Genomic DNA, 24022 nt, shown 5'->3' on the forward strand with positions numbered 1-24022 from the left:
GTTTAAATATATTTAACAATAAATAATAAAAGAACATAAAAATACTAAATATCTATTTACAATACACACCAGAGTTTCAAAGGAAATATTAAAATAACATAGATGAAAAGATTCACACAGATACAGAAAAACAGTATTTAACTAATCTCATTATATTTTCCTGACTGATCAAAAGAATTACTATTCACTAGTTACTTACTAAAGCAAGGCAAGATGAAGTAGGCAAGTGATACTTCTATGTCAGGTATCAAAAACAGACTTCCCTGAGACGTCTGTCTCATCTAGTGTTAAAACATCATGGCACCACATGCATCTGGTCACTTGATATTGGTTCCCACACTATCCCCTTTACTAGAGCTGCCAGGATTTATCACACATGTTCCCTTACACACCTAGAGCTTTGCAAAGATCTGTTGCAGCATCTAGAGGTCATAAAACAATTTCAAACGTCCACCCTTCCAGAGTAGCAATTAGTTCACCGCCAAAGACAATATAGAAGGCTTCCTAGTACAGATTTATTTGTCTCTGGCTGCACTGAGATACAATCTTTATGGCATAAATTAAGTAATTTAATTTCAGGATATTTTTCTAAAAGTTAGCTGGGGCTGAGCTTAACCTCTTCTCTTCCAGTATCATCTGCTACAATGTTAATTTCAACAGTTATAATACAGTCTGACATAAAGGTGTATTTCTTTTTTCTGTCTAGCAGGACCCACTGTTGGTACATTTTTTAAAACAAGCAGCTTTACAAATACATTTTCAACACAAGCAACTATACAAATTAGTTTGATATACAGATGACATATGATTTTTTTACAAAACTCCAGCTAGCTATGCTTGCATATGTCATGCATTCACTTCCCTACTTCTTCTGGCATAGCTGGCAAAACCTCAGATAATCACAAGTGTCAAGGAGGTCTCACCCAAACTCACACACATATATGTACCCGGTACACAAGTTTCCCTATTATGCTGCTGTAAAATTCAGGTATGAATTCCCATACTATGCAACTATAAACAGGTTAAAAAGAACGAAGCCATGCTAAAATCCACAAGAGTCTATCTCAGAAATGCACAACAGCGTTCACTCTCAGCACCAGCTGAATATATCAAAATGGTAGCCGTTTCAGTCAAAAGTGCTGCAAGATATATCTTACTAAAGATCAATACTCAGTTCAGTTATATGTTATACAAAACCAACTTAAATAATACTAAAATAATTCAGGGTAATCCACAGTCTATCAAATAGCAGGATATCCACATAGCCATGCAGTACACCACAGGTATAATACAATAATGACAACTGCTACAGTCTCAATTTACTATCAGCAAACTACTTGTGACTCAAAAGTTCCAATCCATTCTCAGTCTAACATTTAGTATTACCTCTGTATATCAACCAGGCAGTACAACCCTTAGTCCATTTAAATTCACTGTTTCCTCATAGTTCCTCGCTGTAGTCCTGTCAAAAAGATGTAAATTAATAAAACAGCTCTGGGCAATGCAATTAAAATGGTGCAGTGTTTATAGAAAGTAACACAGTAGTAACAAAAATAATGATGGAACATACCTTCAAGGCTTACAACATCAGATTATAATAATAATTTGATGTATCATTGGTCACTAACACCCAATTTCAAGATGTTTCTGGGTGCTACTGAAATTTCAAAAGCTCAGGGTCAGCTTAGAGATAAAAAAAAATAAATGGGAGTACTAAGTTACAAAATTAAAACTTATTAAACAGTAATGCACTAAAAACAACACATAAGCTCACTAAACATAGCATAACTACCTATCGTGTGAAATGCACTAGGAAATTACAATACAGTAGTACAAACACACATACACACACACATTCTGCTGTCATTCACCATCCTGCAAACTTATCCTTATGTCTGTATTTTTGTGCTACTTTTTCCATTATTAGATCCTTTTCCATTAATAGCTTGCTCCTCATACAATCACTCTGTAAGGCACAAAAATATATCTTATTATACCATGATCCCCCCAAAACGTGCACGCTGATTGGCCAGCGTGCCCATTGTAAATCGAGTTATACTAATGGAAAAAGGTCCGGTAGCCCGGACTTTTTTCCATTAGTATAACTCTGCTTTTAAAACACTGTCTCGCTATGTTAAATGGGTTTAACATAGTGAGACAGCTTTAAAATAAGCAACGGAGATCTCCGTTGCTTATTTTAAAGCTGTCTCGCCATGTTAAACCCATTTAACATAGCGAGATGTTTAAAAAGCAACGGAGAAAGCAAGATCTCCGTTGCTTTTTAGTTTCGCTATCTTAAATGAGTTTAACATAGCGAGAAATTATTAAAATAAGCAACAGAGATGTACGTTCCTTATTTTAAAACTGTCTCGCTATGTTAAACTCATTTAACATAGCGAACACTAAAAAAGCAACGGAGATCTTGCTTTCTCCATTGCTTTTGCCCACAGCTCTGATGTACTGCGCAGGCGCAGTACATCAGAACTGCCGGATGCCAGACATCTGCGGAAGGGCAGTAAACAGGCATTATACTATGCCATTATTTAATAAAAGTAATAGTTTCTTTTCTTAAATAATGTCATGAGTATAATAACCACTTCTGGGTGTGGGTAATGCTAAATTACCACGGTTGGCTTTGTTTGGTCCTCGGGCTTCGGGACCAAACCACGCCAACCGTGGGTAAATTTAGCATTACCCACACCCAGGCGTGGGTTATTGCTATATTAATGCATCATGACCATTTCCAGACTCATACTCTCTAGCATTGTATCTTAGTGCAGTTAAATAAAGATCTTAAGTTTCATTCAGACCTTGATTTCTTTTAAAAACTAAATGCCCCATACAAGGTAGATCTTTCTTAGGTTCACTGTACTCTTTAAAGTTTTGTTTTATAAATAATTGTTGTCATTCTTTGACAGCCCTTATTTATTATACACTTCAATAGCTTCCTCCCTAGCTATGTGTAAAAAGTAGCTCCTTGTACATCTTCCATTTTCTTAAATAATTTAAAAGCTGAAAATTTCCAGCCTTTGGCTTTGAGGCTTCCAGTTTTCTGCTAGGTCACTTTGAAGTTCTGTTTCACCAGGAAAATTCAGAGATATTTTGCTGTGCATTCTTTTTTTTATTATTGCTTCACCTTTTCAGTTTCACTGTCAGTATGTTTTATTATTTTAGCTTAATTATTTCTTCAGTCTTGTCACCATTTTGTATTTAGAAAATGGTAAGTACATTGGTAACTATAAAACAAACAGCCTGAGCCTGGGAGAGAGCTGATCTGAAGAGATTTTTTTACTCTAGACACTAACAAGAGAATTTGGGTTAAATTCAGAAGTGTACCTTCAGCAGTACAGACTTTCTTCAAGGGTCCCAATGTAAAGTATTTTAGTAGCAGACCACAATCTTCATCTAAGAGAAGGTTTCAGTCAATGATCTCAGCCTCTAAGAGCAGATCAGTATCTATTTATTCAGTGAAAGGCCTGCCTTTAACCATTACTAGCACTTTTTGTGTCACATGAAGAATCAACAAGACATGAAAACACCATGATTACTCAGTCATTTACCAGGATGCCAGCATCTCTGCGACAGCAGGAAGTGTTAATGAGGACAGCATCCAATAAGGAATGAACAAACTGACCACTGGCAGGTCTGATAAATTTCATTAAACGCTAGAGTATGGCAGGTTAGTGAGAGCAGTCCATTTAGTTTCACTTTAATTAACCCTTGCTAGTTAAGACTGAAATTACCAAGAAGAGTAGTTTTGGTCCTAACATTTTGCAAACTATATAATTTAGAATCTTACCTCTTTTAACACGTTCTCTTAAGAGAGGGAAGACATGTACACAACATTAATCATCAACTTAGTTTGTCCCTTGAGGACAAGTTGCCCCTGACACTTGGAATGAGTGGCATCTCATCAGAATGAGTATTCCTCATAGATTCATACAATCTTTTTTTACTTCCAAGTGCTAGAAAACATTCCCACCCAGCAGTCTGAAACCAAAGTAAAGCATGGCTGGCTCAATGTATTCACCAATTCTGATTAGCCTAGCTTTCCTATAGACACAATGTGATGTTCCCTCCAGGACAAAATAGTGACACACCTTACTTTCATGTAGAAACCCATTTTAAGTCTTAACAATGATGCTTTAGTAACTGTGGTAGAAAATACATAACCGGAGAGGAATAAGTCTATGCAGAAATATTTATTGTTTTAAGCCTATAATCTGCAATAAGATGGATTTTATCCTCTACAGTGCAATAATTATGTTTCTGGTGTTTTTGAAAGACAACTGTCAAAACATGTAGTGTAATGTTAAAGTTTGTTATATAGGTAAGAGTTGGGTTTCCTTAACCCACCAAATGAAGGGTTCCTGTTGCTGGAAAATGTGGTATCTCACTTCACATACCCCTGCATTTTAGACCTAAAAATGGGCACAAGGCAACATGGGGATGATGCGTCTGAAGAAAAGAAAGCACGCCAAATGAAGAAATGTGCACAGAGCACCTCAGCAACACTTGGAGTCCGCATCTGTGGCATGCAGGTATGAAAATGAAAAACAGTTCTCCTTAGACAACACTAACTTTCCTGATAAACTGCAGAACCGGGAAGACAGGATATAGTTATATTAAAATGGTGGCTAGAACAAACTCTGCATGCTACACACATATTTTGTGTTCCAGCTATAGCACACAGATAGCCCTAACTAAATATGTTTCAGGCACTGTACCTGAATGCTGTACACCATAAAAGAAATATTTTTGAAATCTGGACTCCAATGTGAATCAGGGAACTACACAGTAAGGTCAAATAGTGATATGAAATCTACAAATTTGGAACTGAATCCTGCTGGGGTGGGCATGCCTGAGTTAAGAAATTAACTTCTGAGTGAAGAGGCACCTACGCATTTCTGTAGCTAAGCAAGAGAGACAAGGAAGGGTATGAAATGGGAAGACGGTCACTCACTCAGCCAAAATCCTAACAAAACAAGATAATAAATACTGTGTTGTGTAAAGAGGTAAGGACAATAACAGCATACACAACCACAGACCACCAGCAGATGGCAGCACAGAAAAATGCCAGACCACATTTCTTAAGTGGCAGAACAATTTATAACAAACCTTGGAAGCTGGATTAGGAAGGGATGTTAGCAAGGTGTGGTAGCAATGCAAGCAGGTTAGATGGACATCACTACCTATGTGTGTGTAGGCTAAATGGGCTGCCATTCAGTGTTAGGGATGTAAGGGGGCTTTAAAAAAACAAAGTAAAACTCAAAAACAAACTCCTGACACTTTCAAGTTACAAATATAACCCAATACTGCCACTAGAAAATGTTGTCAGTATACAAAAAAGCATATGGCACTGCAGTAATGTCTCATGTCATTAGTACAGCTAAACTGCCAGCATACATACACACATGTGAAGATAGATGAAGGCTGCCAGCCTAGCCAGATAGAATTTTGTAGATAATTCTGTCATTTGTAAATATTAATATAAGCCACAGGCTTGTTCTCTTAAATGGGAAAATGGTGTTAAATGTGGAACTGCAAAAATGTAACAACAGTTCACTCTGCTGTATCAAAGCTGATAAGTCAGTTTTTTGATGTCAAAACTCGGAGCCTGGATGTCTAGATAAAGGTGTTCTGCCTATTGATTCGAGGCCAGAGTTTATGGCTAAAATTTGCATGTATAACTTCTTCTATTGTTCTGGCTTCCTGACCAGTTGCAAGATCAAAAGGGCTATTAACCTCTGAGAGTCTGTTAGCCTAGAAACCAGAAAGAAACGATGTACTCTGAAATGAATCAGTGGTACTGTGTTATCAATTTAAGGACAGAAAGAATGAGAGCATTTGTCTTGAGAACATCCAGCTCACCACTCTGCCTGTGTCTATATGTAAATAGGATTTTAGAACTGTGTTTTCTCTTAGATATAGCTAGGAAATAGGAAGAATAGACTAATTTGTTTTTCTGTGATGTCAGAACTTTTCTACTGTAGTATTTTAAGTATTTCTCTGTGATCACTGAACTCTTGACTAGCACTGTGTAGTAAGAAGTATTGTCTTGTGTTTTTTTTATTTATTATTAAATATTTTTAAACCTTTCAACTGTGGCTGTTTTGTGTAGAGATAATTTAAGCTCTAGGAGTACATTGCATGTATATAGTGATGCTGTACAAAGTCACTCCAAATAAGTCTTGACTGTTTTGTTGCACTTACCATTTGGTAATAATATTGCACAGTATAATTGGATACCCTTTCATAAGGACCTTTGAGTATCTGATGAATATTAGCTGGATGGTGGCAGTAATTTCTACCATATAGTCTGGGTAAAAGGGGCACAGCTGGAGAACCTATGCCAGCCTTCACCAGGAGTGTCTGTGTGGTTGTATAAACTATCTCAAAGTATGTGTATGTGTGTCAGCTACTTGGGCAGGGACAAAGCACTGGTTGGACAGAGAGGGTGCTGGAGGTTTTAGCTTGTCCACTAGGCTGAGATCTGGACCCTATAGCTGTGCCAGTGAGGAGTCTTATTGAGGACCTGGGGAGAAACCCACCCCAGACTGACTGTGATCTCTGTGTGCTCTTATGGGAAATTGTACTTTACTGTGTGTGCATTTATTATCCTTTCCCTATATGGGCACCCCTCACTGGTGTTAGTGTTGAGCATTGAGGCTCCTTGATTACTGGGCCAGTGCATGGGCATCATATATTCATTGTTTGGCAGTGGTGGGATATCCACACCACATATTAATTGGTTGGCAAATACTAACTGACTTGTAGTGGTGTGGGTAGAGTGAATTCCTGTAGCTTGCATACAGTGATCACTAAAGGTGTTTTGTACTCTAAATCAACCATGCAGTGAATACTCAGAGTTCAGATCACAATTTCTTTTGTTAGCTTAGTTAGTCAGGGAGAACAGACAACATGTCAGCAGGGGAGTACAGAAAGCTGACAGAGCCAGCTGGCTGAGATATGCCAGGCTAGGGGACTGGTGCATGGAAACCTGATTAAGGCAGACATGATTGCAGCTTTGGTAACAGCTGCATCAGAAAACAGCAACCATGAGGATGATCAGACTGGCAGTGGAGATATACCACCCTCAGAGAATGGACAGCTCAACCTTTCTGCAGAGGACTTAAAAATCCATCTGGAGCTAAAGAGACTTGAGTTGGAGGCCAGGCATTTGGAAATTGAAGCAGCTGAGAGATGGAGACATCTGCAGGCTGAGGAGAATGAACAACTGCTACACCTGGAAGCTGAGGAAAAGGAGAGACAGAGGCAGCATGAGAAGGAGATGCTGACTCTTTGCCAGAGTCATGGAGGTAATGCGGAAGGGAGTAACTGGACCCCAGAAGCACAAAAGGTCAGTAAATTTCGTCTGCAGTATAAAGAGGAGGATCATTTTGATAGTTTCATTCATATGTTTGAGAGGGTATGTAAACAGTATGATGTTGACCAAAGGCTCTGGGTACGATTCCTGACCCCCTTACTCCATGGTAAAGCTGTAACTGTGTTGTCAAAAATATCTGACGTTGACTGTTTTGTTTATACTATGATTAAGAACTGTTTGTTGGAATTCTTTAAGCTAACACCTGAAACGTATAGGAAAAAGTTTTGTGAGCACAGACGCAAGGCAGATAAAAGTGTGTGTGAATATGTTGCTAAACTGTAAATTTATTTTCATAGGCAGGTGAGTGGATGTCAAGTCACTACTTTTGAAGTGCTGGCAAACCTTTTGGTGAGGGAACAAGCCCTTAGCACTTTGCCTGAGGACATGAAGATCTGGTTAGCTGATATACAATGTGCTACTTCAGATGAGTTGGGGATGAAGGGAGACATATCTAGCAAGCAGGACACCCTGCACAGGAAAGGGACCCCCAGTACTGCTCATGGGTCTAAAGGAACCCATGGTGGAAAGCACAGACCGCCCCAACAGAATCTGCCAGTAGCAGGGGAAGCCACTAGTCCAGGTGCATGTCCAGGACCCATGGTTAAATGTTTTGAATGTAACTAGTGGAGCCATGTGTTATATAGATGTCCATGGAGGCAAGATGGGGAAAAAAAGGTGAGAGGGCCAGTAACTGGGAAAGACAAAATGCCAATAGTAGATTGTCTTGAGACAACAGGGGTACTGAACTACCATCCTGCAGATGTCCTGATAGGGAAGGACTTGGATGAGGCAGTACCATATGTTTATGCAGTTACATGCAGTCAGGCTAGGAGACAAGCATATGGGTCTGGTAGCCAAAGGGAGACCCAGACAGACTGCATACTTGCAGCCAGGACTGGTGAGGTGGTTACTTGAGGGAGGGATCTACTCTGTAGCAGTAAGACTGAAGGTGAGCCACAGCTGCTTGTGGATACTGATGTTCCCTTGGATAGAGTGACTGCAAAGGTAGAGGTGAGTAGTAGTACCCATGTTGACAGTGAGGCACCCCTGTCAGAGGATGCCAGAATTCCTGTGGAAGGGGAGTTGGGAAGGGTTACAAAGAGAGAGCTGAGACAGGCTCAGCTCTCAGACCCTACATTGCAAGGCCTGAGGCAGGAAGCTAGTAAGGCACCTGATTCTAAATGAAAGGGGGATTCTGTATACCGGGACAAAGGGTCACTGTACAGAGAGTGGACCTCTGAGGGAGGGGTAGAAGTTGAGAGGGCACAGCAGTTGGTAGTGACTAGAGCCTACTGTCTGGCACTTCTAGCCATAGCCCATGATATTCCCTTTGCAGGTCATGTGAGCATAAAACATACAAAGAGACATAGTATGCAGAACTTCTATTGTCCTGGAATTTCCAGAGATGTAACAGGGTACTGCAGGACGTGTGGGCAGTGCCAAAAGGTAGGCAAGAGAGGAGACAAGGTGAGAGTGCCTTTGATGCCTTTGCCTGTGATTGAGGAGCCATTTCAAAGGGTAGCTGTGGATAGTGTGGGGTCTCTGAGTATCCCAAGTTCCACAGGGAAAAAGTATATCCTAATGGTAGTAGATTATGCTACACGATACCCTGAGGCAGTGGCTCTGTCCTCCATTGAGACAGAAAAGGTGGCAAACGCTTTGTTAGAGGTTTTCATCAGGGTAGGTTTCCCAAAAGAAATACTGACTGACAGAGGTGACAATTTCATGTCAGACCTGCTGGCTTGTCTGTGGAAGTACTTTGGGGTGAAACACCTGAAGACCACCCCCTACCATCCCCAGACTAATGGTCTGATTGAGAGGTTAAACTCTATGATCAAGTCCATGCTATGAGCATTTGCAGATCAGTTTAAGAGAGAGTGGGACAAATATTTGCCCCATCTGTTGTTTGCTTACAGACAGGTTCCCCCTGGAATCCACAGGTTTTTCACCCTTTGAGTTGCTGTATGGGCATAGGGTGAGAGGACCTCTAGATTTAATTCGAGATGAGTGGAAAGGTGAGTGTGAACCTCACAAGGAGTCTGTTGTGGCATATGTCCTAAACCTCATGACAAGGCTCAGGAAACTCATGGGCTTGGCCCAGGAGAACCTGGCAGAAGCCCAACAACAGATAAAGGTGTGATATGACAGGAATGCTTGAGCTAGAGAGTATGCCGTGGGGCAGCAGGTAATGGTTCTTATTCCTGTCAGACACAACAAGCTGCAAGCAGCTTAGGAGGGACCCTACAAGATGGTAAGAAAGGTAAGTGATGTTAACTACATGGTGGAACTGATAGGCAGGAGGCAAGGGCACAAATTGTATCATGTTAACATGATGAAACCATACCATGATAGGGAGGCCCTTGTGCTGAGCATTTGCAGTGGATTGCAGGAGGAGTCTGAGGGAGATCTGGCAACTGATTTCCTCAGTGAGGCTCGGACTAACACCTCAGTGGAAGAGGTATGTCCCAGCAGCTATCTCCTACCAAAGTTTGAGAAATCCGTGCAGTGTTACAGGAGTTTGGAGACATGTGCACTGGGAAAACAGGGTGCACCCACCTGGTGCAGCACCAGGTGGATACAGGACCCCAAAAGCCTATTAGGCAGGCCCCCTTTAGGGTGCCTGAGAGAGTCAAACAGACTCTGAGGGAGGAGATACAGGAGATGCTGGAACTAGGGGTGATTCAAGAGTCCAGCAGTCCCTGGGCCTTCCCAGTGGTGCTGGTGCCAAAAAAGGATGGCAGCATCAGGTTCTGTGTGGACTACAAGAAATTAAATAATCACACAGCTTCAGATCCTTACCCTATGCCTAGGACAGATGAGGCCCTAGAGCAGCTGGGTGGGGCTAAGTATCTTACAGCCATTGATCTTACCAAGGGTTTACTGGCAGGTGCCCTTGACTGCCAGTGCTAAAGGGAAGTCAGCCTTTGTGACTACTTTTGGCTTGTATGAGTTCACAATGATGCCCTTTGGGATGAAAAATGCCCCAGCGACTTTCCAGAGGCTGGTAGATCATATCCTAGCAGGAGCAGGAGGGTTTGCCCTTGCTTACCTAGATGATATTGTCATCTACAGCCATTCCTGGCAAGAGCACCTTCAGCGTGTCAGGGAGGTGCTGGGCAGGGTTGACCATTAAGCCCAGCAAATGTCAGGTGGGTATGGCAGAGGTCTTTTACCTGGGACATAGAGTGGGGAGTGGTAAGATCAGGCCAGAACTTGCCAAAGTAGAAGCCATTAAGGCATGGCCTGCACCTTTTACCAAAAAGCAGGTGAGGGCATTCTTAGGGACAGCAGGGTACTACAGAAAGTTCATCCACAGTTATAGTACCATAGCTGCTCCCCTCACAGACCTGACAAGGAAGAACAGGCCAGATAAGGTAGTATGGACCCCAGCATGTGAGCAGGCATTCCAGGAGCTTAAGGAAGCTTTGGGAGGACCCCCTGTGTTAGCCAGTCCAGATTACAGCAAAGACTTTGTTGTGCAGGTGGATGCTTTGAACCATGGGGTGGTGGCTGTACTTAGCCAGATTTCTACAGAGGGAGAAGAGCACCCAGTGGTTTACCTCAATCATAGGCTCCAACCCAGGGAGGAATGCTATGCCGCTGTAGAAAAGGAATGTCTAGCCATAGTGTGGGAACTGCTGAAACTTCATATCTGTATGGAAGAAAATTCACTGTAGTGACAGATCACAACTTCCTAACGTGGTTACACAGGGCCAGCCACCAAAATGCCAAGTTGCTAAGATGGAGCCTAGGGTTGCAAGAATATGATATGTCAGTGCAGCACCGCAGTGAGATTAGCAATGCCAACATAGCTGGGGTCTCAAGATAGGGAATGGGGTAAGGTATACTCAGATAGATCTAACCCTCTCAAACAACGTTTCTCAAGGGTTACTTGAAAAACTAGCTTGAGTTCCCCGGGGGGGTGAACATAGGTGAAGGCTGCCAGCCTCGCCAGATAGACTTTTGTAGATAATCATGTCATTTGTAAATATTAATATAAGCCACAGGCTTGTTCTCTTAAATGGGAAAAATGGTGTTAAATGTGGAACTGCAAAAATGTAACAACAGTGCACTCTGCTGTACCAAAGCTGATAAGTCAATTCTTTGATGTCAAAACTCGGAGCCCGGATGTCTAGATAAAGGCATTCTGCCTATTGTTTTGAGGCCAGAGTTAATGGCTAAAATTTTCATGTATAACTTATTTTATTGTTCTGGCTTCCTGACCAGCTGCAAGATCAAAAGGGCTATTAACTTCTGAGAGTCTGTTAGCCTGGGAACCAGAAAAAAATGATGTAATCTGAAATGAATCAGTGGTACTGTATTATCAATTTAAGGACAGAAAGAATGAGAGCATTTTGAGCATTTGTCTTGAGAACATCCAACTCAGCACTCTGCCTGTGTCTATATGTAAGTAGAATTTTAGAACTGTGTTTTCTCTTAGATGTAGCTAGGAATTAGGAAGATTAGACTAGTTTGTTTTTTTTTCTGTGATGTCAGGACTTTTCTGCTGTATTATTTTAAGTATTTCTCTGTGATCTCTGAACCCTTGACTAGCAATGTGTAGTAAGAAGTATTGTCTTGTGTTTTTATATTTATTGTTAAATATTTTTAAACATTTTAACTGTGGCTGTTTTGTGTAGAGACAATTTAAGCTCTAAGAGTACATTGCATGTATATAGTGATACTGTACAAAGTCATTCCAAATAAGACTTGACTGTTTGGTTGCACTTACTATTTGGATAATAATATTGTGCAGTATAATTGGACACCCTTTCATAAGAGCCTTTGAGTAGCTGAGGAATATTAGCTAAGTGGTGGCAGTGATTTCTACCGTATAGTCTAGTTAAAAGAGGCACAGCTGGAGATCCTGCTCCAGCCTTCCCCAGGAGTGTCTGTGTGGTTGTATAAACTCTTACCTCAAAGTGTGTGCATGTGTCAGCTACTTGGCCAGGGACATGAAGCACTGGTTGGACAGAGAGGGTGCTGGAGGTTTTAGCTTGCCCACTAGGCTGAGATCTGGACCCTATAGCTGTGCCAGTGGGGAGTCTTATTGAGAACCTGGAGAGAAAGGGAGAAACCACCCCAGACTGACTGTGATCTCTGTGTGCTCTTAAGAGATATTGTATTTTACTGTGCGTGAATTTATTATCCTTTCCCTATATGGACGCCCCTCACTGGTGTTAATAGTGAGGGTTGAGGCTCCTTGACTGCTGGGCCAGTCCATGGGCATCACACCACACACATACACACACACGAAAAGAATCTGCCAGTGCATGGTGACCAGAGACATTCAGAACTGCTAGTATGTCATGTTGTCAGTACATGCACAAACACACACACACACACACACACACACACACACACACACACACACACACACACACACACATACACACACACACACACACACACACACACACACACACACACACACACAAAAAAAAACTCGTACTAATAATAAATGGTCTTATTCAGTGCTGTTACTATGCAATGCTGTTGTTAGCCTACAAAAAACAGCACTTGCCAGTGCCAAATGATTAGCATTATTCAGCAATACTAGAATAAACTGTTGTCAGCACATGTATAAACATCTGCCTCTGCAAAATGACAACAGCCCTTCAATACTAATAGGATGTAATGTCAACATATGTTCATAGTTGGTTACAAAGCTAAATGGCCCTAGAGCTCTTACAAGCCTAGCCATGTTATACCCAAGTTACCCTTACAGCCCTAGCCATTTTATAACCAAGTTACCCTAAATGACCTTGGTTAGCTGGGTGTTATTAATACAGCAAGTCTAAGGTCAACACCATTCTCTTCATGAGGGACATGGGCACCACCCCGGGGATGAATTTGCGGTCTCCCATCCAACTGTTCAGGTTACATTTTACATTACAGGGTACTCAACAGCCTATTACTACTAGTTACTACTATGTACATTAAGTGGTTTATATTGTTTAAACTGTATGTCTGTGTTATTGTTCAAACTTTATTGTTTATATTTTTATTTCTCATGACTATAATCTGTACCAAAGGTCTCTCTAATATATGTCATCAACTTTGTTACTCACTGTCATTATAAATTCTCATTTTTACAACCTGTGGAGCTTTTCTCCCTGGGCCTTCTCTGAAAAAGGACCTGTGTCCAGTTGGAATTTCCCAGTAAACAAATGTAAATAAATAAATAAAATACATTTTAATATGGTCAGTGAGAAGCTCTATATTATGTGAATCGGGAGTGTATTCCAAATGAACGTCAATCTCTGGGAGATATATCTGTCTCTCCAGCATGTTCTGTTGATGATGTCACAGGCTAGGTTAACATCCTTGAAGTGAGTACCTCTTGTCCTATTTGATTTGCAGATGTGCAGCATTTCCATTAGGGCAAGGTCAGAGATTGTGTTGTAGGCTAGGCACAAGTCACCTCTCAGCAGCCTATAAAATACAGAGTACAGTGATATGGCTTTCAGTCTCTCTATGTAAAACAATGTTTTGGAGGCCCTGAATTTTCCTTGTGAGAAACTGCTGTGGTCTCTCCAGCTGTTGCAGGTGTCTGGTGAGGTACATGCAAAAAGGGGCATTGTACTTTATTAGTGGTCTAATGAGGGTTGAGTACAGTGGAGTTATAACATCCTTAGACCTGGATGCAGTGCCTTTACGTATGAGATTTGCAATCTAAAAGGTTTTCCTTACCACTGTGAAGACATGGTGATCGAAGTTTACATTTCTATCAACCTGAATTCCCAAGTTTCATACTACTGGATTTGAGCTTAGGAGGTGCTGTCAATACTGTAATTAGCAGGGTATTCCACTTTTCCAAAGGGGATAATAATGCACTTTTTTGTGTTTACTTTTAGTCTGTGGTTTTGGCACCAATCATTTGTCTCTGTTAGCCCCTTCTGTAATATGTTAACATCACTGGGGGACTTGACAATTGCCCCCAATTTGCAGTCATCAGTGAATTTGGTAAGTCATAGGTTATCTACTTTAGACTGGACTTTCAAAAAATTGATTCCAAACAGTAACTGGCCCAGCACAGATCCTTGTGGTATGCCACTGCTGACTGGTCTATGGGTAGAGATGGAGTCGCCGATTTCTATCTGTGAGCCACATACCTCTCAACCTCTTAGTGCAAGAAATCTGGACAAAGCCTGACAAAATGGGGGGACAAACACCCAAAAATAGGGACATATTTTAAATATTGCTCTTATAAACTTAGAAATTTGCTAGAGTAACATTTTCTGAAAGATTTGAAGCCTGAAACTCATATGTATGTCATTATTTACTGACTTCATTCCTCAGACCATCCCAATGATTTGCCAGAAGACCACACATTTTATGGGGAGCAGACCAAAAATATGAGCTGAAAATCTGGACAGTTGAGAGGCATTGTGAGCCAGCTGGCTACTCATCTAGTGATGTAATGGTTAATCCACAGCTGGGAGAGTTTCTCAATGATACCTGAGTGGGGAATTGTGTCAAAACCCTTGGCCAGGTCAAGATAGGTGCTATGCACCATCTTACCTTCCTCCAGGGCTTTGGTGACATTCTCAAAGAAGTCTACCAGGTGTAACAAGCATGATCTATCTTTAACAAAACCAAACTGGGTTGGGTCAAGGGTTTGAAGGTTATATATGTCCTTGCTGATAAGGACCATCATGATTTTTCCATGGCCTTGTAAATGAGGCTGGTTAGGATTATGGGTCTATAGTTTCCAGGGTCGGTTGATGGGCCCCTTTGTGCAAGGGGATTACTGTTGCACTTCTCCACTCTGCCGGAAAATAGCCAGTTCTCATATGGTTAAATACAGTGCCAGGTGGTTCCACTAGGTTTTGTTTAAGATTGCTAAGTAAGCAGCCTGGGATGTTATCTGGTCCCATTGAAGCCATGTTTTGGCCTTGGAGAGCTCAGCTATGACTTGCTCTCTAGAGATACTAGGGGGGACTTGAATGCTTTGAGATATGGCTGGCGGGGAAGGGGGTAAAATTTGTGTCAAATCTGTCAGCTAGCAGTTTGGCATTTTCCTCAGGTACAGTATGAGTGGTACCATCCACTACTAGTTTGGCACATAGCTGGGCATTCCCATTTAGATTTCTGATGTAGCTAAAGAATGCCTTATGGTTATCTTTAGCTAGGGTTGATATTTTACCTTTGTAATTAGCTTTAGAGGACTTTGCAAGATATCTGATTTTCTTATTCAGGCTGTGGAGGGAATTTTTTCTCTGCTCAGTCAGTTCCCTCTTGTTCTTAGACATCATTTTCATCCTCTTGTTATATAACCTGATTATATTTCAGGTTCACCAGGGTGGCAAGTTTTTTGGAAGGACCTGGTTTTGATCCGGTTAGATACAGCTGAGTCTATACAGTTGTTTAGATGTTTATACAAGGCATTTGTTTACACCTCTGCAGAGCAGTCAGTGCTGACTGTGTTTGCAGGGGGTTTGAAACTTTTATGATATCGCTTAGTAGGCTGTAGTTAACTTTGGAAAAATATTTTAGTTTTATTTCTCCTGTGGGGATGTCAGATCTGATAGTTAATTCGAATGTGACTGATTTATGGTCTGACCTTTCCAGGGAACGCACCACTTGGGGGCACAGTGACCTCCCCCATGTTACTGAGTACGAAGTCTAGAATATTTGAACTCCTTATGGGGATGCGGATGATCTGTTCCAGGGCATTTCTACTGACAGAGTCCAGGAACCTCTGGGCAATCATGTTTGTGCTTGTGTATGTTGCCCAATTGATGAAAGGACAGTTGAAACTAAGGTGTTTGGCTGTATGATGAGAGCTCCAGTAGGTCCAGGTAGGCTGTATGTTTCTCTTGTCTCATGGTGGGAAGCCTATAGCTAACAATGATGTGGTGGGGTATTTTGCCTATAGTTAGTTGGACCTGCAGTAGCTCAACAGGGTCATACTGTTTAACAGTCTCAAGGTGTTTTTAGCTTTAATGAAGATGGATACACCTCTGCCTTTTTTTTTTCATGTTCATTCTCTTTTTGAGGTCTGAATGTGTGGAAGGCATTGTAGCCTTATACAGTTGTGGTGCCCTCTGCAGCCTTGAATCATGTCTCAGTGACTGCACATAAGTTGGCATGTTCCAGAGTGAGGAGTGCTTCCAGGGAGTGCAGTTGCCCATTTATGTTCCTAACATTAAGCAGCATAACCTTGAGTTTATCCCTAGTGGATTTTGTTATGTTGGAAATTTTGTTCTTTTGACATTGCCTAAAAAAGGCACTATGGGGGAAGCAAGAGCCTTTGCTAGTATCTGAAAGCCTACAGGAGACAGGTGCAGACCATCTCTGGCAAAACAGTGTGGTCTTTCAACCATGTTCTTCCAGGCTGACAGATACTGGATCCTCCAGGACTGACACCAAAAGCTAAGCCAGTTGTTGAAGTCTATCATTTTTTGCTTATATTGTGGCATCATCTTAGGTAACGGCAGAATGCTGCTTAGGACTAGGGTCATACCTGCCTGGAACACATATTCTGAGAGTTCAGTCATGTCTCTCTTCATATAGTCCAAAGAGGTACATCTCAAGTCATTCACCACAACATGAACTATGACAAAGTCATAACGGTGCTTGCTGTTGAGTGACTTTAATGCATGTATGATTAGATGGATCCTGGCACCTGATAGGCAGCTGACAGTCACCTTTGCCTTGTCCAGCCTGGTGAGGGGGACATCTGTGTGTCTCACTTCTAAGTCAGCTATGACCAAGACATTAAGTTCTGAGGTGTTTTGCCTTAGGGGCTTATTTGCTGAGACACTGATGCGTGTGTTGTTATGTGTAGTGGTTTCTATACATGTTGCGGTGTGTGCAGTTGGTTTGCACTTGGGTGGTCTCTGATCTTTTGATAAGCTTCTAGTGAGTACCTCCGCATATGGGGGTTTATGTGTTGTGTCCTTATTTTGTGTGGGAGGTAGTGTGTGTGAGTTGACAACCTGTTTGATGTCCTGTTTATTGTTACATATTAACATTTGTTAACCGGGTTAGTCCAACTGGGATTTTGTCCCATTTTCAGTGGAGACCTGAGGAGAAAAGCTCCAGATAGTAAAATAAATCATTACAGTAGTAAACAAGCACAGTAAACAATAGAAACAAACACTAGCAATAAATAAACAACAGCACGAGAAGAGCTTAAAAGAAAGAAAGACATTTTTTTTTTCCAGGAAAATTCTGTGTAACTGTACTAGTGAGGGAGAGTGCAGAGTGTGAGTAGGATCAACTGAGAGTGATTCCAATGTGGGGGGAGGAGAAAACTATGTAGGGTCATAGCAGGGGCAGATTCTGGAATTGAGTAAATGTGTCTTAAGTTTCTTTTTAAATAGTGGGGTGTGAAAGATTGAGCGTATGTCCAGGGGAAGTTTGTTCCAGGCTTGGGCCACAGAGTGTTTGTAGAGTAGCTCACCTACTGAATTATTTGGGTGGTAAATATCAAGCAATTGTTGATTAGAGGTGCGAAGGGATCGAAATGGGGTGTAGATAGAGACAAGGAGAGATACAGATGGACAGTAGGAGGGTTTAAGGAGCATAGAGTGCAGCATGTGAAATTGGTAGAGATGTAGTAGTTGTGGGAGTTCTAGTCATTGTAAAGACTTTAAAGCAATACAGTGGTGTGTGTTGTTTGGGGAGTTAGTGATGAATCTGGCTATTTTGTGGTAGGATTGTTGGAGTTTGTTCAGGGTAGTTGTTTGGATATTTGTGAGAACTGGAGCGGCATAGAGGAGAGAGGGGAGGAGAACTGCTTGTCCTAGGGTGAGTCTAGCCTCGGGACTGAGATATTTTTTGTTCTGGTATAAGAGACCTAGATTCTGATGTGTTTTCTTTATGCATTGCTGTATGTGTTGATTGAATTTTAGTTCATCGTCAATGATGACCCCTAAGAGTTTGGTGTAGGTGTTAGGTTGGATAGCTGTATTATTACAAGACTTAATGACAAAGGAGGATTTATGATGAGTAAGAGAATGGGGCAGAAAGAGTAAGAGTTTGTTTTTTGTGGGATTGAGGATCAGTAAGTTTTTTGAAAGCCATTGTTCAGTGGAAAGTAGAGCTTTTTGGGTTAGGGAGTGTAGGTCAGAGATGTTGTTAGCTGTAGAAATAATTGTGGAGTCGTCTGCATATTGTATGAGAGATGACTGATAGCAAGAGGTGAAAAGATCATTGGTGAAGATGTTGAATAAGAGGGGACCTAAGATGGAACCTTGTGGAATACCAGTAGAGATAGGCAAGAAAGGAGAAGAGGAAGAGAGCCATATGACTGATTGTTCATGTCCAGACAGATAGTTAGCGAACCAGCTGAGGGTGGAGGTGGAAAGGTGAAAGTTGGCAAGTTTAGGTAGAAGTAATGGATGAGACACTGTATCAAAAGCTTTGGAGAGGTCAAGAAAAAGTCAGGAAGTAAGTTTATTGTTGTCCACAGAACCTGCAATGGTGTGAGTGAAGGAGAGTAGAGCAGTAGTTGTGCTATGAAAGGGGTGAAAACCATGTTGGGTAGGGCTGAGTAAGTTGTGACTGAGAAGGTGATTGAGAAGCTGAGTGTGGATACATTTTTCTAGTATCTTAGATAGTGGGGACAGAATGGCAATAGGTCAATAGTTGGAAGGGTCAGTGGAGTTACCTCCTTTATGGAAAGGAATAGTGTAGAAAGAATTCCAAAGGGTAGGAACAGTAGATTCTTGCATAGATCTATTTATTAATATTGTCACTAGGTAGGCAATAGAGTCAGCTGCAAGTCTGAGGAAGGTAGGAGGCAATTTGTCAGTAGAGGGAGAGCAGGGTTTGAGTTTGAGCAGTAGAGATTTGATGTAGGAAATGGGAACAGGCTTAAAGAAAAAAGTAGTAGTGTTGGGGGAGGGTGTGGGGTCAGGTAAAGAGGAAGAGGTAGGTTGAGAGGGTAGGAGATTTTGGATGGAGGAAATAAAATGTGAATTAAGTAGGGTAGCTGTTTCATCAGGAGTTGTGTTTGGGTAGGGGGAGGGGTTAGAGGGACTACCTGGGTGAAGGATGCTGTTAAGTGTTGTCCAAAATTTCAGAGGATTTGAATTATATTTGTGCTGGCCTGAGCTATAGAATGACTTTTTGTCTATTATTGTCTTCCTGTTTGATTCTCATCTAAAGCGTCTTCTGTGTGGAGACATGCATGAATGGGCATACCTTCGTTGAAGGTTGTGCGTCAGAGATGGCAACTCGGTACATAAAAATCTACTGCCAATCATTAGCGGACCAGAGTTCCGCTGTGGCGACCCCTAACCGGGAAAAGCCAAAAGATACAACAACAACAACAATTGTCTTTTTTTTTAGTAAGATTGCATAGTTGTGTTTGAGAAGAAGAGGTGTTTGTTTAGATTTGATCCAGGCTTTCCAGACACTGTCTCTTTGTTTCATGGTGGATTTAGTTTCTTTTGAAAGCCAGGGAGCATGATTGGATTTCACTCTAATCTTCCTGGAGGGAGCTAGGGAGTCCAGAGTATTCAGGAAAATGCTGTTAAAAGTGTTAACAGCATCATTCAGAGGGAGTTGTCTAAGGTGGACCAGTCCATATTTTGTAGAATAGAGTTAAACTGTGAAGAATTAAATGTCGATAATTTTCTACAGTCTTTGAAAAGGTGGGGTTTAAGAGTATGGGAGTCATATCTCAGGATGGAGGTAGGGAGATGGTCACTAAGGGAGTCTGGTAAGGTTGTGGGCTGGTGGTAGTGATGGGGGGTGTTGGTAAGAATCCAGTCTATTATGGAGCTGGAGGTTGAGTTTTTGTGGAAGCGGGTGGGGGTAGAAATGAGTTGGTGGAAACCATGAAGGTGAATACTAAGTAAGGGAGAGTCAGTAGAGAGTTTTGACCAGTCTATATTGACATCGCCAAGGATGAGTGTTTAATAAGGTATGTTGAGAGTGAACATGAGAATATTGTTCTCAAATTCAATGTGTAATTAAATCTCTCACATACAGTATTTGTTAGTTTTAGGAGTAAGTGGTTATCAGTATACCTGAGGCAATCACTGCATTGCCTCAGGATGTCCATTTCAATCAGGCTGGTCAGAGAAATGGTGGGAAACTGATAGTCCATTACGGCAGGTTTATACCATAGTACTATTAGGGAGGGGGCAAGTTAGATCAGTTTGTGCAGTAGGAGTAACAGAGAGGCTTAATTTTTTGAAGGTTAGGGGTGAAAAGCTGTGGCAACACTTCACAGTGCACAGCTGAACTTCCCACAGAGAGACAGGAAAACTTGAGAGGGCTGTACTCACAGACATTTATGGAAATTTTGTGTTTCCAGAAGTTTGCATTTATACAAGGAACCTCTAACCCCCGTTACAAGGTGTGCATAAACATGCAAATATGAGGATTAAATGCAGGTGAAATTAAACAATTTTAAGACAAAATACCAATGTGAAAACACCATACTGAGCCCTTTTCCTATAATCTCTAACTCAGACAGGACCTGAGCTACACACTTCTGCCACAAGGGTGCAGGGAGGCCCCCCTCAATGTAAGATGAATGGCTTTAGTGCTCAAGTGATATCAAACAGTCTAGATTCAGGAAGTCTGAATCTAGCCTATGCTATTAAATGCAATGGTAGTGAATTAGAAAGTGCAAAGTAACAAGCAGTCACAACAGCTAAAAATGAGGCAGCAATTCAAAAGGATACAGTTCACAAAGTGCAATACAGACTTAAAATATACGTATTTTTCAGTTGTTTGCAATGGATGCCTTGGATAAATGCAGCACAGAAGTGTTAAATAACACTTAGATGGTTACAGCAAGTGCAAAAAAAAATACTTATATCAGCTTTGTAGGTCCAGATGGTTTTAGAAGCAATCCAAGTCTTGTAGTCACAGGTGTCCAAGCCAGGCACAGGGAAGCTCTGAAAAAGAAAAAAAAAAACCCTTCTACCAATACTAAATTGCCTGAGCCATTCGGAACTGGTAGTATAACGTCATCAGCATACAAAAAGACTTCCAGCTTGGATATTAGAAACAGAAGGTTGTCACATCTGTTTCACAGTCTAAATGAAGTATGTGCATAGTGTGTGCATAATGTGTTATAACTACAAGTTTATTTATTTATTTAACATTTGTTTACAAGGGAAGTCTGACTGGGACAGAGCCCATTTTCAGTGGAGGCCTGGGAAAAATGCTCCAGATGCATGTCTTTGCAATGTGGGAAGAAACCGTCTGAAACCCACATGAACGTAGGGAGGACATGCAGACTCCACAGCCAAGAATCGAACTGGAGAACCTCTTGCTGTGAGGCAACAACATTAACCACTGCACCATTGTGCCGTCCAGTATTATTAAGTGTTACAGACTAACAGCAATGAAACTGTATTGAAAATATGGTCAAAACACTGTTGATTTACACATTGCTGCCTCAAACAGTTTAACATACTTTTATAAGTCTAATGCAAGAACAAAAGTAATAAAAAATATTCACATCTTAGTTACAAGGCAGTTTCATAGTCAAAAAGCAGTTTCAGAATGTGTCACATGCTTGGTATGTGAAATACTATGCCTTTAAGAGTTTAAGTAATAGACTAATGTAAGCGGTGTTCACCTATGTTTCAAATCCTGACTAATGAAGTCTTAAATCACCAATTTTAACTCATGAAGAACTTAAGTTGACAAAAAAAGAGCATTTGCCCACTATAGCCCCACACCCACTTTCTTAAATATTCTGGCTCTGTGGTCACAAAACTGGAGACATCAGGAAAGACCACAATCAGTAAATCACTGCTCACAAACACACACACACACACACACACACACACACACACACACACACACACACACACACACAGGCATTATTTTTTTTTACAGTAGTCCACTCACTGACTTTCAATTAGTAAGTTAAAACCAGCAAGCTGAAACTTTATCCAGTGAGTAGTCATTGTCTAGTAGGATAGGTAAGATGGGTCCCGAGGCAAGGAAGATTTCATTAAGTGTGACTAAAGGTTTAATGAGGCAGCAGCTCTGTCTCTGTGTGTCATATTTCCTTAGGCCTCCATGTGTCTGTCTGACATATTAACTATTAGCGGCTCCATTATTATGTATTAAACATAGTACCTTAAGAAAAGATAGTACAGCAGAGCTCTGGAGTTTGATCAGAAATGTAATACATTTCATTTTCTTTTCCGAATGAGAAAGTAAAAGGTACAGAATTACTTTTCTCTGTTTCCATGTACGACTATCATTTCTCATACTTATACTAGTATGACTGAGCAAAAGATGATGTATAGTTATTCATTATAGGTTTAATTTTCACAATTTCTACTGAAAATTTGCTTCACTGGTATTGTTTTTGCACACAGAAGTCCATCAGATGTGGTACAGTAAAACATTTATATTTCCATTGACTCGTGCACATGACTCAGTCGTCAGTTTTTGGGGAAACCAGTTTTTCTAAATTAATATAGCATCTATGCCAGCACCAGCAACTCTGAAGTTACTAGAAATCCTGTCTTAGAATGGAAATCCTGGCTCCAAACGTTTGAGCTGTATCCCTCTATGAGTAGCTTTGGGGACAAGGCAGGGAGCATCCGATGTGCCATGCATCTTTATATTGCAGGTAACAAGACATCACTGTATCTCAGATGTTTTCTCTGCTAGAAGAGGACAGAACAAGCCTGCAAAATTAAACAGTAAACACCAGGCATACTGTAAGACAAAATTAAATTAACCCTGTGTAAGACATTTTTTTACCATAACCAAGAGAAAAAAACATATGAAGCCTCTATTACTCTGAGAAACAATGTATAGGATGGTGACCACTGGCAGTTCTGGTGAGTTTCAAACACTTGGGTTGGCTGGTTAGTGAGAGGAGTATGTTTAGTTTCACTTTAAATTAATTAATTGTGTGATTCCTTCATTAGAAACAACACAGTGTTTGGCATAAGAGATGACCATACAATAGGCAGAGTGTTAAGAGAATCTGATCTGACACAGAACAAAGTCATAGATGTGAATTGTGCCAGAAGACAGTTAAATATCTAGTTAAAATTTATAACTGTGGAACTGGAAGGGTGTGAAATTGACAGTATGCATGAAAAAGAAAAGAGTCTGAAGCCCAGAAGTTGCAAAAGTAATAAAAATAAAAGGGAAGTCAAGTGGTCTTTCATTGTGATAAACAAAATGGCATCTAGTCATAAATAAGCAGCAAAGAACCATACCCAATATAAACATTGTGGTCACATGCATAATACCGGGAAATGTAAAGCAAAATAAATAAATAAATAAATAAATAAATACATAAAAATCAAGTTTGCAGAATGTGTGGATGTACTGGCTGTTTTGAAATAATGTGTTTTAAACCACAGAAGTCCAAACACTGCTGTGGATACTAAAGATAAGAGATAGAAATGCTTGTGAATACACTAGAAATGCAGTTCACATATACTGCAAACTAACAGGACAGACAGAAAATGTAAAACAGGGATTCCTTGATTTTGTCAATGCAAATGCGTTGGAACAGCTAGCCGATACCCCCCACAAGAGATGATAATATCTTGGACTTGGTATTAACCAACATGAGCAACCACTGCAGCACCCCTATAGTATCATCCTCCCTGGTAAGATCTGACCACAAAGCAGTCACTTTCGAAGTCACCATCTCCCTCAACCCCCCCCCCCCAGCCAAGA

General features: G+C 40.9%; 1 protein-coding gene across 2 annotated transcripts in view; it reads left to right on the top strand.

Moving 5' to 3' along the window:
• IP6K3 (inositol hexakisphosphate kinase 3) overlaps positions 1-24022 on the top strand; it is a 200874-nt gene that overhangs the window by 173105 nt on the left and 3747 nt on the right. For both annotated transcript variants that reach the window (XM_044076488.1, XM_044076489.1), the window contains exon 5: positions 4366-4541. In XM_044076488.1, the coding sequence (XP_043932423.1) occupies positions 4366-4541 (176 nt within the window). The remainder of the gene's footprint in view (positions 1-4365; positions 4542-24022) is intronic.

This window comes from Protopterus annectens, chromosome 7.part0, assembly GCF_019279795.1.
Source record: "Protopterus annectens isolate FY-2018-M chromosome 7.part0, PAN1.0, whole genome shotgun sequence".
In the NCBI taxonomy this organism is placed as follows: domain Eukaryota; kingdom Metazoa; phylum Chordata; order Ceratodontiformes; family Protopteridae; genus Protopterus; species Protopterus annectens.